General features: G+C 33.4%; 2 protein-coding genes and 1 long non-coding RNA gene across 3 annotated transcripts in view; 1 reads left to right on the top strand and 2 right to left on the bottom strand.

Annotated features, from left to right (window-relative positions):
* Window positions 1–14,119, top strand: part of LOC149476791 (uncharacterized) — a 465,754-nt gene that overhangs the window by 295,476 nt on the left and 156,159 nt on the right. The gene's annotated exons all lie outside the window — the stretch shown is intronic.
* The window catches only part of Etf-QO (electron transfer flavoprotein-ubiquinone oxidoreductase), a 110,084-nt gene that overhangs the window by 13,399 nt on the left and 82,566 nt on the right, over window positions 1–14,119 (bottom strand). The window lies entirely within an intron of this gene.
* On the bottom strand, window positions 8,865–12,703 carry LOC149476801 (uncharacterized). The gene has a single exon (XM_089711569.1). It carries the CDS (start codon window positions 12,035–12,037, stop codon window positions 11,099–11,101), a length of 939 nt encoding a protein of 312 aa, XP_089567695.1. The 5' UTR covers window positions 12,038–12,703; the 3' UTR covers window positions 8,865–11,098.

A 14,119-nucleotide genomic window follows, 5' to 3' on the forward strand; every position in this document is an offset into this window, starting at 1 on the left:
ATCCCAGATCCGCGCACAATTTCCCTGTATTTATCCGACATTTTCCGTTGCGGTTCGCCACAATGCTTCACAAGTGTCATTTGAAGTGGTAATTTGTTAAGAATTTTTGTATTTTGCAAAAGTTATTTAGGAATATTGAAATGAAATGAAATGAATATTGAAGAAATGAATATAGAATATTGAAATGAAATGAAAATTTATTTGTATGAATTGTGGTTATAAAGTTTTTACAATAAACACATCCGCACAATTCGCCAAAAATTTGGCATACAAATATTTATATTAGCTGTTATGCTATTTTAATTTTATAATTTAAACTAATACACGTAAGTTATTATTTAAACAATAGGTATATTATTAACATTAGTTCATTTTAAATTTATATACTTACTATAAATTTATATACGACACATTATAAATGTGTGTAATATAGCAATATTAGAATTTTATTATTATTGAATTTATTGAATTTATTTAAACATTTCGGGAAATCAGTCTTTGTTGCGCTAAAAAGTTCCGGAGTTTATTTACAAGGGTTTTCTTTGATACCGTAGACTATAGCATTAGGTAATGTATTTGAATCGACATCTGATTTGAAAAAAAATGGTAGAGCATAGAGAAATAATCATCGTTACCATCTGCCAGCAAGGAGATACGGAATTTCACTTTTACAGTGTATCATAAGATTAAGTGATCTTATTCTAAACAATTAATAAGAGTAATTAAATAGGAATATAAAAATCAATATATAGAAATCATGGATTAGTTCCAAAAATCTCCTGAAATTTAACAATCACTCTAGAAGTCTATAGCAAAGTACTTACGATACCCGAAAGCACAGATACTCATTCTAGATATTGAATCAGCTGTTATTAACGGCCATAAATTTTTAATAACCCATTAGGTTTGATGTACGAACCAAAAACAATAGTCACAAGTCTCAGTACAGTATACCCGTGAGATCTATGCGTTATAAACTGACAAATTTACTAACACTACATATTGAAAACAGGAATTTAAACTTTATACGTACGTAGTTAAGGTTTAAAATACAAGTTGATAGTCTTGTAAAGGGGTCAGTATGGATCTCCAATATACTATAATGCCTTCGTAATACCGTTTGAGTTATTGTGATAGTACTTAGTACGGGATGTGCCTAGAGCATCATTATGCTTATAACTTATAAGGGTTCGGAGCTAAAATTGAACTTTATTGGCTATTTAACCTTCTACCCTTTTTCCAGTTTTTCAAATAGAATTACCTACCTACCTTATTAAATAATCCCTTCGTTATGTTTTCTTTTCCAGATTCATTTGTTTTAAACTGGATTGCATCCATTCAATCATACTAGCTACTATTAATTAGTATTCTGTGCTATTGATATACTTATATGAATAAATATATTCTTAAACAAAATAGAGATTGAACGCGATTTACAGGTACACTACCTTTCCGCCCGCGGCTTCGCCCGTTTTGTCTAAAACATAATAAATTATATATTAAAACCTTCCTCTTGAATCACTCTATCTATTAAAAAAACCGCATCAAAATCCGTTGCGTAGTTTTAAAGATTTAAGCATACATAGGAACATAGGGACAGAGAAAGCGACTTTGTTTTATACCTCCTATGTAGTGATGATGATTTTCTAAAGAAGTTTTGAATCGTTACTTTCGATTTGGTAAGGCAGCATAACCATAGAATACATACAGGATATCAGAATGATCCCAATCTCAGTAATTTATTGATACAAGTATATCCTATAATCACATCGCGAGCGAGGATCAAATCCTACGTACCTTACATGACAATTTTCAATATCCCAATATTTGCTCCAGCCAAACGAACCTATGCGAGTAAATATAAAAAGAAATAATACATTTCAATAAATTCCCAGTATATCTTAAGCAAAACGAAATTTTCAAAGAAAGAAGGAATAACTCCGAGATAAATCAACGGCATGTCCTTTGGGATAAGAGAGAAAATCGCGGAATCGTCTCAAATGAAATTTCTCACTCGTAACTATAGGGTACCTACCCGCGATTCGTTCGCTGCGAAAATATACTCTATTCCGAAGGTACTAGAAAATAAATTGGGTTGTTCGAAAGAGTAGGCTTTTCAGCAAAGTTTGAAGCGTAAAATGTATTCGTAAGGCAAATTGTGCCTTCCAAATATAGTGTGTGGAACGTTCGTACGTTCGCGAATACGGCGGATTTGTTAATGGCTGTATTATAGAGATGGTAAATAATTTAAAGAAATTACGAGGTACATTAGGGTGTAGGGTGGCTGTTCAGGTGTAAAGTGAAGCAGACTGTTGGATTTGAGTTTATTTTGGTTATAATAATTGTTGCAAGAAGACTGTAATTATATGAAATTGTCGCGGAAAACAAAAGACATACGAACTAAATATTTTGAAGCGTAGTAACTATTATGTAATCTTTGCTTTCAAAATATGTACAAGTTTTATGATTGGTTTTATGACTGGAGTTAGTTACGTAGCTTATAATAATAAAGACCATTTTTACCGCATTTTTAGCACATTCCCGTGAGAATTTTCTTTCACACCACGGGCGAAACTGCGGGTAACAACTACTATGTGATCTTAATTAATAGATGAATATGTCAAAAGTTAACATATCTGACCATAGCAAGATGATCACACTGTAGGACCCTTGTAATTGGCATCATATCGCGTTCACTTATCAGCCTAATGTAGACTGCACTTAAAATTGAAGATAGGAAACGGGCGGGAAAATGTTCATTTATATGAGTTTAGTAGATAAATATATTCCTTGAGTTGGTAAGTTTCCACGGATTTCTGGAAGCTTCTGTCGACCCGAACGTCGGAACGTCTATGGTTCTATTTTTTTTTATTGTAAACGTATTTGTACGGGGTTGCGGTATCTTATTGTAATAATTCTGTTTTTTTTTTCATTTTTCGTATCAGTACTAGGTTGCCTTACTTTATTTTTTATAACGAGGTAATTGCTGTTACTTACATTTAAAAGATATAGCTACGAAAAAACTGTGTTCCGTCTAGTATCTAATCTGTTGTTCGGACCCAAATTATGCCACAATAAATAAATAGTAATAGTAAGTATATTAAAATCGCGTATGTCATGGCCACAAATACTAAGTTATTCTCTCCCACGGAACCCATTTCCTGTGCAAGTCCTGAAATCTCGTGAGTCTCATGCGGAACCCTAAAATGGAGTGTTCGCTAATAGGGTGAAGAGACGTGTAATTGAAGTTAATATGTCTTGTTTATTATTTATTATAAACATTCTATAGTTAATCAAAACAAATCAAATAAATTTGTGAAGAATAAAGTATTTCCACATCTACTACAAAATATAGTATTAAGTATATTTATCTGTACTACAGCATTAAAAAAATCAGTATTCGATTACTAATGCATGTAAAATCATTTGCATTTTATGCAAAATCACATTCACCTGGATATTCGAGGTAAAGTCAAAGAAATAAAATTGATCTGCCCATCACGAAAGAAAATGTCAATCAATTAAAAATCATATTTTAAGCATTTGTAAACTCTTCACTATTATTATTTCAAAACAATTTTGTTTTGAAAATAAATCGCTTGATTACTACCACAATGTTTTTTTTTCATAAACAAATGTTTTAACATTTTAAACTGTTTCAAATGAATTCGCAACACATAGTTAAATCATAACAGCCTGATAAGAAAAATATAAAAATCAGTAACAAACTTATTCCTTCTATCAAATAAAGTTGAACTAATCGTTAAATGTATAAAGGTATGCTTAAAGTTAATTTTAATTTTCACGCTTGACATATAATAAAATAATAAAGAGACGTAATAATTTGATAAGTATAGCGTGTCACAATTAATTTATACACACAATTATAATTAGTCCATTAAAGCCTGAGCCAGTATATAATATGTTCTTAAAAAGATGGTCTGCAGTACCTTAATACAATCAACAAATCATAATTGGCAGTCACCGTAAATACATAATTGATTATTTTAGTAAGTATGCCTTTATACTAATAAAAGAAAAATTTAAAACATACGAAAACAACACAAACAGACGATATTAGATTGAGTATGGACAAACGGCAGCTCACAATACTTACACTACTTGATTTTAGTAACGCATTTAACACAGTTGATCACGATGTGTTGTTGAGCTTGCTACGCGTTTCTTTCAACATGTCTCCGGCAGTGATTAATTGGTTTAGCAGCTATCTCGAGGGCCGCCGGCAGCGCATTCTACTGGACGAGTGTTACTCATCCTGGTCTGATGTTACTTCTGGCGTTCCTCAGGGTAGTGTGCTCTCTCCTCTCCTGTTCTCCTTATTTATCAACTCCATCACTTCGGGTATATCCAGTCTCTACCATATGTACGCGGACGATTTGCAAATTTATTGCCATTCATCACTTGAGGACCTAAGTAGGAAAGTTGCACTCACGAATGATGATTTACGGACTATTAGTAATTGGAGCCGCGACCATGGTCTATGTATTAATCCGAAGAAATCGCAGGTAATTATTATTGGAAGTCAGTCGCTTATTTCTAAAATTGATAGGTCCTCTTTACCTAATGTTTGCATAAATAACACCGACATTCCTTACAGTTCCACTGTTAAGAGTCTTGGTGTTTTTATCGATGAAACATTATCGTGGACAAATCAGCTTAAAGAACTTAGGAAAAAAGTGTTTGCAGCAGCTGGTTCTCTCAGACGACTTAGGAACTTTCTGCCTATTCCCACTAAAATTGTTCTTGCTCAGTCCCTTCTCCTATCCCTCTTTGATTATGCAGATGTTTCCTATCCTGACCTCCTTGAATTCCAACTTGATAGTCTTGAGCGTCTCCAGAACTTCTGTGTGAGATTTGTTTTTGGTCTGCGCAAATATGATCACATTAGTGAATACCGCACAAGGCTCAAGTGGCTCCCTATCAGACTCCGCCGGAATGCTCATATCCTAAACCTATTGTACTGCATCCTTTTCTGTCCAAATACGCCTTCCTACCTTAAAAGTAATTTCCAGTTCCTGAACTCCACCACCCGTTCCCCGCGATCCTGTAATAAACTCCTACTACATGTTCCTATTCATAGATCTAATTTCTATGACTGTTCCTTTACGGTCCGTGCTATCAGGCTGTGGAACAGTTTGCCCGATAAGATCAGAAGGGCAGGGTCATTGAATGAGTTTAAAAAGCAACTAAATATTTACTTTTTATCTTTATAATATCCGTATGTATGTATATGTATACTATGTTTATTTATTTATTTATTTAATGTTTTTTGTGTTCTGCACCATCAACCTCATCATAAAACGTAATTCTCATGATCCTCGACTAAAGGTTGCCTGGAAGAGATCGCTGCTTTAGCGATAAGGCCGCCTTTTTGTACGTGTTTGTTTGTATGTGTTTTTTTCGTATTGTTTTCCTTGCTTTTGGTGCAAATAAAGTATTTTCATTCATTCATTCATTCATTCAAACATATAGGCACCCTGACCACAGATTAGATACCCTGAACATAGAATGACTCTTCGGCCGAAGCTGAGCGATCTGTATAAATTCAAATCATAAATATTAAAAAATACATAACCATTCATACGCTTTATACGATCAAAACTTTATTATCATCTCCGTTGCGCACATTTATATAATACCCAAAACATTAAAAAAATATAATTCAAAAAGTAGGTTATTAATACATAACTATCGTTTATTTGTTAATCCGTCGTTAAGTGCCCTTAACAAGCGGCGCGTGCGCAGTTTCTCACCCCGTGTGGTTCACACGAGATCCCTTCCGTGTGACTGTGAACCGTAACGGTTTAACGGACAAACAAATAAACAATTATTGATGACAATATGACTTTTGTGTTCAATATAGGAAAAACCTTAACAATCAATTGAGGTATGTTTAAATTAACAATATAACTGTATTAATACGAATAAATTATTTGTGTCAGAGTAGTACCAATTTATAACTACTGCTACTAACTACCATTACATATTAATTCACTGTATTGATAACTTTATAGTTTATACCTCAATGATTTAACTAGTCTCTTTTTCTTAACGTCTTATACATTTTTCCTGTGGATTACTAACAGATTCTTAACAATTAAAACCGATGATCTCATTCGCTAGGCCTATTAGAAATACGTTAAAAAATAATTTTCCGATGATTTTCCGAACAGAAATATAATTTGCGTAGGGTTTCTAACTACGTGTCCGAACCCAAATTATGTTATTAAAATAAATATCACTTACTTATAAATTAATACCGTAATAGAAAATTAATAAATAGGTAAAAGTGAAGTTCCGTGTCCCCTAGTGGGGTAAGGGGCAGATGCTTTATACCTACATCTGTTTCACTGATCGATTTTCTTTAGGGACAAGTAGGTGATCAGCCTACTGTGTCCTACCAGACCGAGACTTTTTTTTTCTTCGTCTCCACCGGGAATCGAACCCAGGACACTCGGTAATACGCTCACGCGTTAACCATTGTATCAAGGAGGCGGTCAATAAATAGGTACATCTACATAGTTCTATCATTATTAACATACGCAGACATGTAAACAATCATCACAGAATATAAAACCAATATTCAAATACTCAATTATTTACTATGTTTATTTAATTACCCACCCTTGTCTAAATAAACATACTTACCTACGTAATTTATACAGTAAGTATTTACTGATACTTGATAGCGGCGCGTGCGCAAATTCTCACCCCATGAATTTCAAACGAGAAGGTCCCTTCCGTGAGAATGGGAACGTTTTGAATACAAAGAAGTGATACTTTATTCTTAAATTTCAGACGGATTACAAACTCAAACTCAAACTCAAACTCAAACATTTATTTATTCAATTAGACTTCTTAAAGAAGCACTTTTGAAACGTCATTACATATTTTAAAATTTACCACCGATTCGGAAAGCAGTATCTACGGAGAAGAACCGGCAAGAAACTCCATAGTTGCTCTTTTAAATCATGTCAGTTTTACAATTTTACAAAATACATATGTAACAACATATAAGTATTGTAATAACATGCCAAAGAACTGTCCTGTGGTTTTTACGCGACAACCCTCCATGGGTTTTTATCGTCCATATATTCCTGAATACTGTAGTACGCTCTCTGAACTAGTACATTTTTTATATAAGTTTTAAATTTAGAACTACTAAACTCTTTAATATTATGAGGAATTCTATTGTAAAAGCGTATACCTTGACCCATAAATGAAAATGAAAATGAAATGAAAAATGAAAATGAAAAATAAATTTATTTCATACACACAATTTTCAAATACAGAAAGTGGATGAGTCCTCCTAGTAAGTTTACAAAAACCTGTGTCAGGAGGACCCGCTCTTCCTTAACTAAGGTTTACAAATATAATACGTGTGCAGATGTATATGTATAAGTGAGTGAATGAGTGTGTGTGTGTGTGTGTGTGTGTGTGTGTGTGTGTGTGTGTGTGTGTGTGTGCGTGCGTGCGTGCGTTCGTGTGTGTGTGTGTGTGTGTGTGTGTGTGTGTGTTTGGGTATGTTTAAGCTATTACGGAATATTATAAAATGTAGTGTAGAAGCGCCTCAGTATCCTCATAGGAAAGTGTTTTTAAATAATGAATAACTGTTTTTTTAAAATCACGATGATTAAGTCTATGTATATCCAAAATATTATTAAGACGATTATAGAGGTAAATGGACCTTGCTTTAAATTGGTGTTTAGCAAAAACTGTTTTGGTACATATAGTGTTAAAAACGTCTTTCTTTCTCCTTCTATTTTCAGTTGATTTGTCAAAAGGAGCCATTTTACGAATTTTAGTAGTAACTAAAAGAATGTACAACTGTCTAACTGTTAGAAGATCGCAGATTTTATATAGTTCCGAAGTTGAAAACCTTCGCGGTTTAAAATACATCACTTTAAGTAGACAACGATGGCCACGTTCCACGTCCAAGAGTTTAGTTTTATTTGCTCCACCCCAGATAGGGATACAATAGTTAATTACAGATTGCACAAGAGATTTATAAATTTGGTTAATGAGTTCAGGAGTGGTTATATGTCTTAACATTTTAAAAATCCATATAAATTTCCGGGTTCTTTCATTAATATAGTCTAGATGGCAATACCAAGAGAGGCGATAATCTAAAATTATGCCTAGATATTTAGTAAAGGAGACTTTTTCAATTAAATTACAATTACAATTCAAGTTATTTGTATTATTACATTCATGAAGTTTTAAAGAAAAGTTATTATTAGGTTGAGTTCTATTGTTTATTGAGAAACAAATATAATTCGTTTTTTTAATGTTTAATGTAAGTAAATTCAATTTAAGCCAATCATAAATCTTTGAGAGACCCAGTTGAGCAATAGAGTACACCATATTCCATGAGCGCCCAGAAAACACTATAGCGGTGTCATCTGCGTACGAAATGATTTTACCACCATCAATAGGAAGGTTAGTAAGATCGTTAATGTAAATTAGAAACAGAGTCGGGCCAAGGACACTACCCTGGGGTACACCAAAAGTAATGTCCATATCCCGACTCACTTGATTATCAATTTTAACTCTTTGGGTGCGGTTTAACAAATAATCCGTTAACAATTTAAGAGGTGTTCCCCGAATTCCTACACGCTCTAATTTGTGAACAAGAGTGGGAAAAGAGACGGTATCGAAGGCCTTTTTTAAGTCCAGAAAGACAGTTAAACACTTATTTCCTAGGTCAAGTTGGTCTATGATTGAAGATGTGAGAGCCAAAACTGCATCTTCAGTGGATAACCCATGTCTAAATCCGTACTGTGAATTCGAGAGTATACAGTTTTTTTCAAAGAAGTTTAACAATCTATTATTTAAGAGTCTCTCAACAACTTTAGATAAAGCAGGTAAAACTGAGATTGGCCGATAATTATTGATATCGTCCCTATCCCCACCCTTGTGCACGGGGGTAACAATTGATTTTTTTAAGAAGAGTGGAAAGACGCCCTGCCTGAAACACAAGTTTGCAAGATGACTAATATGAGGGGCAATAGCAGTTATACATAATTTCAAAAATTTTGTTGGTATGTTGTCCCAGCCAGGGGCACTGTCAGATTTAAGAGACATAACCACACTTATAACTTCGCCAGGGTCTGTTTCTAAAAGTACAAAGGATGAGCTTGGCTGAGCAGGCAAGCTAAAACTGTTATTATCTGGAGAGACGGATGGAGGATTATTCAAAAGATCATCTGCCAGAGTTTTACCAATATTCGCAAAAAAGTAATTCACAGAGTTAAGAGAATCAGTAGACGTTTGTTCTAAGTTAAGTAGGTCTTTACAATGCGATTTATTTGTCTTAAAGTGAGTTATTTCTTTAATAGATTTCCATAATTTCTTCGAATTCTTAGCGGATTTTGCAAGTAATTGTCTATCATATTTACGTTTTAATTTTTTTATCAAGTTGTTACAGTGATTTCTATATCGTCTAAAGGTAAGTTTCAAAATTTCATTGTGTGGATCAGATCGAAGTTGAAGCTGCATTTTGTTTCTGTTTCGGATACATCTAAGAATGCCCTTTGTTATCCAAGGCTTGACAGTACGTTGGTTCCTCGGAAGATGTTTAGTAATTTTACTTTCTTCTAATGATTCTGTAAGGTACTTTATTAAACGTTCTGTTACTATATTAGGATCATCACAAAAAAGCAATGATTTTAAATTTTTATTAAGAAGTCTATTATAAGCGTCGTCGTAGTCAATATATTCAACATTTTTTTTATTTATTCTTGAATTTTTAATAATTTTTGAGACACTCAAAAATACAGATAAATGATCAGTTACGGTAGTATTCAATACGGCAATATTAGCAAGAAACACTTCCTTGTTTACTTTCAATATGATGTGGTCTAAGCAGCTGGATTCCCTTGTGGGTAGCTTATGGCCAGCTACTAGGCCATGAGTAGCTAGCATATTTAAATAGTAATTTTTATTATTCCGGTCATATGTTTGTTCGTTAGCACTCTGGATAAGATTAATATTAATGTCTCCGGTGATAATTATGTTAGATGATTTTATATTTTCCAAGTAATCATTTAGGGACTCAATGAAAGCCGACGCATTTTGAATCGATGGAGAGCGATAAATTCCCAATAAGGTAAAATCAGTAATCATTAATTGTATGCATGAGGCATGTTGAAGTTTAACTTCTTTTAATTCTGGTTTAAGATGAGATTTAGCGTAAATTACAACACCATCATTTTGGTTAAAATATTTGGTTGATTCCAAAGCAACATAATTAGGTATTTGAGGTATAGGTTTATCTTTGTCCAGTCTACATTCCGTCAGGACTAATACATCACAGTCAAAATTCAGAAGCGACATTGTTACTAGGAAATCATTTATATTACGATAAATGCTTCTTATGTTTTGACATATTATAGTCAGGTCATTTTTTTTAATGCGTATGTTTTTTTCCAAATCCTGAATATCACAACTTACTTGCGTAAAAAATTCAGTCTGATCCAATTCTGTAATTGTATTTAATGAATCAACTTTATCCATTATAAAAGTAATTGTGCAAAGTAAAGGTATCAATATTGCATAATAAATTTCTTATTTTAGAATTTACATAACGACTTAGGTTTTTAAAAATCAAATGAAATAGAATGTTCAGTGACGAGGTTATCAATAGATAATACAGTTTAACATTAATTAGTACTATGAGTAGGTTTATATTGAGATCAACGTAAGTATGACAACGTAATTTACTATGAGCAATCATTGATTTGAATGAAAGCAAATTAATAGCAATCAAGAAAACAATATATAGATAGAGGCGTTCTAGAGTGTAATAGAGGTGTATATCTGTATTTAATATGTAAGTGTGTTTGTGTGTGAGTGGTATGAGGTTTAGATTTAGAGTATGAGTAGTGAGTTGTGTGTAATATGCTAACATTAAGGTATACAAAATAGAATTTACTGATGAGCTAGTGGAAAAAGTTACAATAGTTATATAGAATACAACTAGCACATCGCAGACTTGTTCGCTTAATAAATTATAATAATTAATACAAGAAACAAAAGATAGAAACAAAAGTAAATAAAAGAGAATCTTGCCTACTAGTCATGCTTGGGACACTTGCTGCAGGAGGTGGTGGACTTGAGACTCATTTTTTATAACAATAATTGGAGAAGTTTCGTCCTTCCTCACAAAGACCCGACCAAACGATGTCCAACAAAATTTGAAGTTCTTAGATTTAGTGAGATCCCTTGCCAAAAAGAAAAGCCGGGCACCTTTAGGGGTTAAATGTTCGGTAACAAAAATAGGAGTATCTTCATTTGACGTAAAGCCCAAGTGCTTTGCTTGAAGTTTGCTTTTATTTCTAATATTGAACGATTTTGTCATCCTCAAAACATCCCGTTTCAACATGGTGGAAGTTAGTTCGATAATTATACGAGAATTTTTATTAGAATCGTTATTGCGATTATTAGATCGTACTCTGTAAATGTCCTTAATATCGGATTTTTCGATTTTACAGTCGATGTTTTTAGAGAGTTGTAAAGTCATGTTAATTAAATCTTCCTTTGTTTCATTAGTTAATGCGGGTACATTTTTAAATTCAATATTTCGTTTCAGATTGTCCCTCTGTAAATCTTCGACTTTTTCCTCAAGCAAAGTAATGTATTCTTTATCCCTTTTGGCTTGAATCTCCATTTCCTGTATTTTTCGTTTATACTCCTCGTTCTGACTAGTAAGAATAGCTATGGAGCTATCGATGTTATTATTTGATTGCTGTATCTCTTTAATAGTCGCATTGATGGATTGAAGCTCCGACTGTTGTGAAGCCATAAATGAAGAAAACATAGCCATAAATTCCTCTTTTAATTTATTTAATTCGGTGCTTAAGTCATCCTCCCTTCCACGTTTCAATCTTTGAGTAATAAAACTTGACTGTGAGCTGTTATCAGCCAACTCATTGATGCGAGAATCCGAGGCAGATTTGTCTAAGCTAGGAGATGCAGTTAATGCTTTTTTAGTTGGTGGGCTACGTTTTAGTGGCATTTTTTTTGTGAATATATCAATTTGTAGTACTAGGGTAACACAAGTCAATAGGCGTTATAAAAAAGTGGAAATTAACCCAGTATGATTGTTTCATTCAGCACACTAGTTTGTTCCCTTTCCAGCCATATAGTTGGATCTCACTACCAAGATGACATGAACAATCAGGAGGTTAACTGATGTAAAGTTTTTATTTTTTATTCCTATAATAATTTCATGTGTGTGTTTACTCTAACAAAAATAAACAACACAATTATGATTTCTCTCACATTTGCTAATAATATCTGTAAGGCGTCGTCGGTTCAGGTACCAGGATATCATAAGTCCGTAGGAGGTTGAATGCCGCCAACATGTGATTATAAAAATTAATTATTATGGTTTTAATCGTTCATTCATACCTTTTCATTAATTATCTTCGGCAGCAAGAGAGAGAACCATCAGCAGGCGATCTCATTCATTTAGCAAATCAAGAATATGCACGTAAACGTAGTTCCGTCGTACTAGGAGCACATAAGTAGCGAGAGGTTTTCACCTTAACAACTTCACAATCACCGTTGAACTTCTTGCTCGTATGCTATCCTATTATTTGTGTTTAAATAATTAACTTTGAAATTTGATTTTTACGAAATACAGAAACTGCTTTTACACACGTCTACTCGCGAACGTTGTCTGAACGGAAGAGGTAAATGAATTTTTAACTTTAGCTAATCGGAAAAATGGCATTTCAATTCTATTTCTGTTCCTTGTGCCATAACAGTGTCTATCTCCTACTCTTGTGTGTAAGTCGGCGTTTTTGTGTACATGCAAAATATTATTAAATATATACTGTGATGGTACAGTAAGGATACCAGTATTCTTAAAGAGATCTCTTAGTGAGTCCCGAGCACGTAAATTATATATAGAACGAATGGCTCTTTTCTGTAAGATAAATATAGTTTCTATATCTGCTGCCCTGCCCCATAGTAGAATTCCATAGGACATAATACTATGAAAGTAGCTGAAATAAACCAATCTAGCTGTATCTTCATCGGTGAGATGCCTTACCTTTCGGACTGCATATGCTGCTGAACTGAGCTTACCTGCAGCGGTGTTGACATGGGCTCCCCACTGTAGTTTCTCGTCCAATGTTAACCCAAGAAATACAGTCGATTCTGTAGGGTGTAATACCTCCCCGTTCAAGGTAATATTTCTGCTTAACTTTTTAACGTTTGGTAGTAAAAATTCAACACAAGTTGTTTTTTTGGCATTTAATAATAAATTATTAGCAGTAAACCAGTCGGATATGTGTAAAAGAGCACTGTTCACTTCGTCAACATTTGGGTCATGCCTATCCACATTAAATATTAATGAGGTATCATCTGCAAACAGAACTATTTCACACCTATCCTGTAAATAATAAGGTAGATCATTGATATATACCAAGAACAAGAAGGGTCCTAAAATAGATCCCTGTGGAACACCAATGTTAATTGACGCACCGCTAGAACGTTCTCCATTAACAACTACAGTTTGTATCCTATCATGCAGGTATGAGGCTATGAGGTTCTGAGCTTGTCCTTTAATCCCATAGTGATTAAGTTTACGCAATAAGGTACAATGTTCAACGCAGTCAAATGCCTTGGAGAGGTCACAAAATATCCCCAAAGCATTTTTTGAGTTTTCCCATGCCTTATATATATGTGTTAGTAGTGCAACTCCAGCATCTGTGGTTGAGCGCCCCTTTGTGAAACCAAACTGTTTGGTGTGCAGCAAATTATTAGATGCAAAGTGACTAGTCAATTGGTTTAATATTAACTTTTCGAATACCTTACTTAATGCAACATACAAGCAAAGAAATATAAGTAATACAAAAAATTTAAGGGACTTTTTGTGTCTAACTGAGAAATTGAACGAAAACGTAAAACGTAAAACTATATTGATATATGCGAAGAGAAATAAAAATGAATTGTTTATAAAACATGGTAGATGCTTTGTGTTTAACCTATCATTGAAATGTAAATATATTATTTTTTTTTAAATATGACTCTTTAAAATATTTTAAATACCTTAAAAAAGCAAGAAAATAATACATCAAGTCAGCCTAAA

This window comes from Colias philodice, chromosome 26, assembly GCF_061535455.1.
Source record: "Colias philodice isolate Cphi_HAF_F1 chromosome 26, ilColPhil1 Martin Lab GWU primary, whole genome shotgun sequence".
NCBI classification, from domain to species: Eukaryota; Metazoa; Arthropoda; class Insecta; order Lepidoptera; family Pieridae; genus Colias; species Colias philodice.

Excerpts from the sequence above, each read along its gene's own strand:
- LOC149476801 (XM_089711569.1), bottom strand. The coding sequence starts at position 12,037 with ATGCCACTAAAACGTAGCCCACCAACTAAAAAAGCATTAACTGCATCT.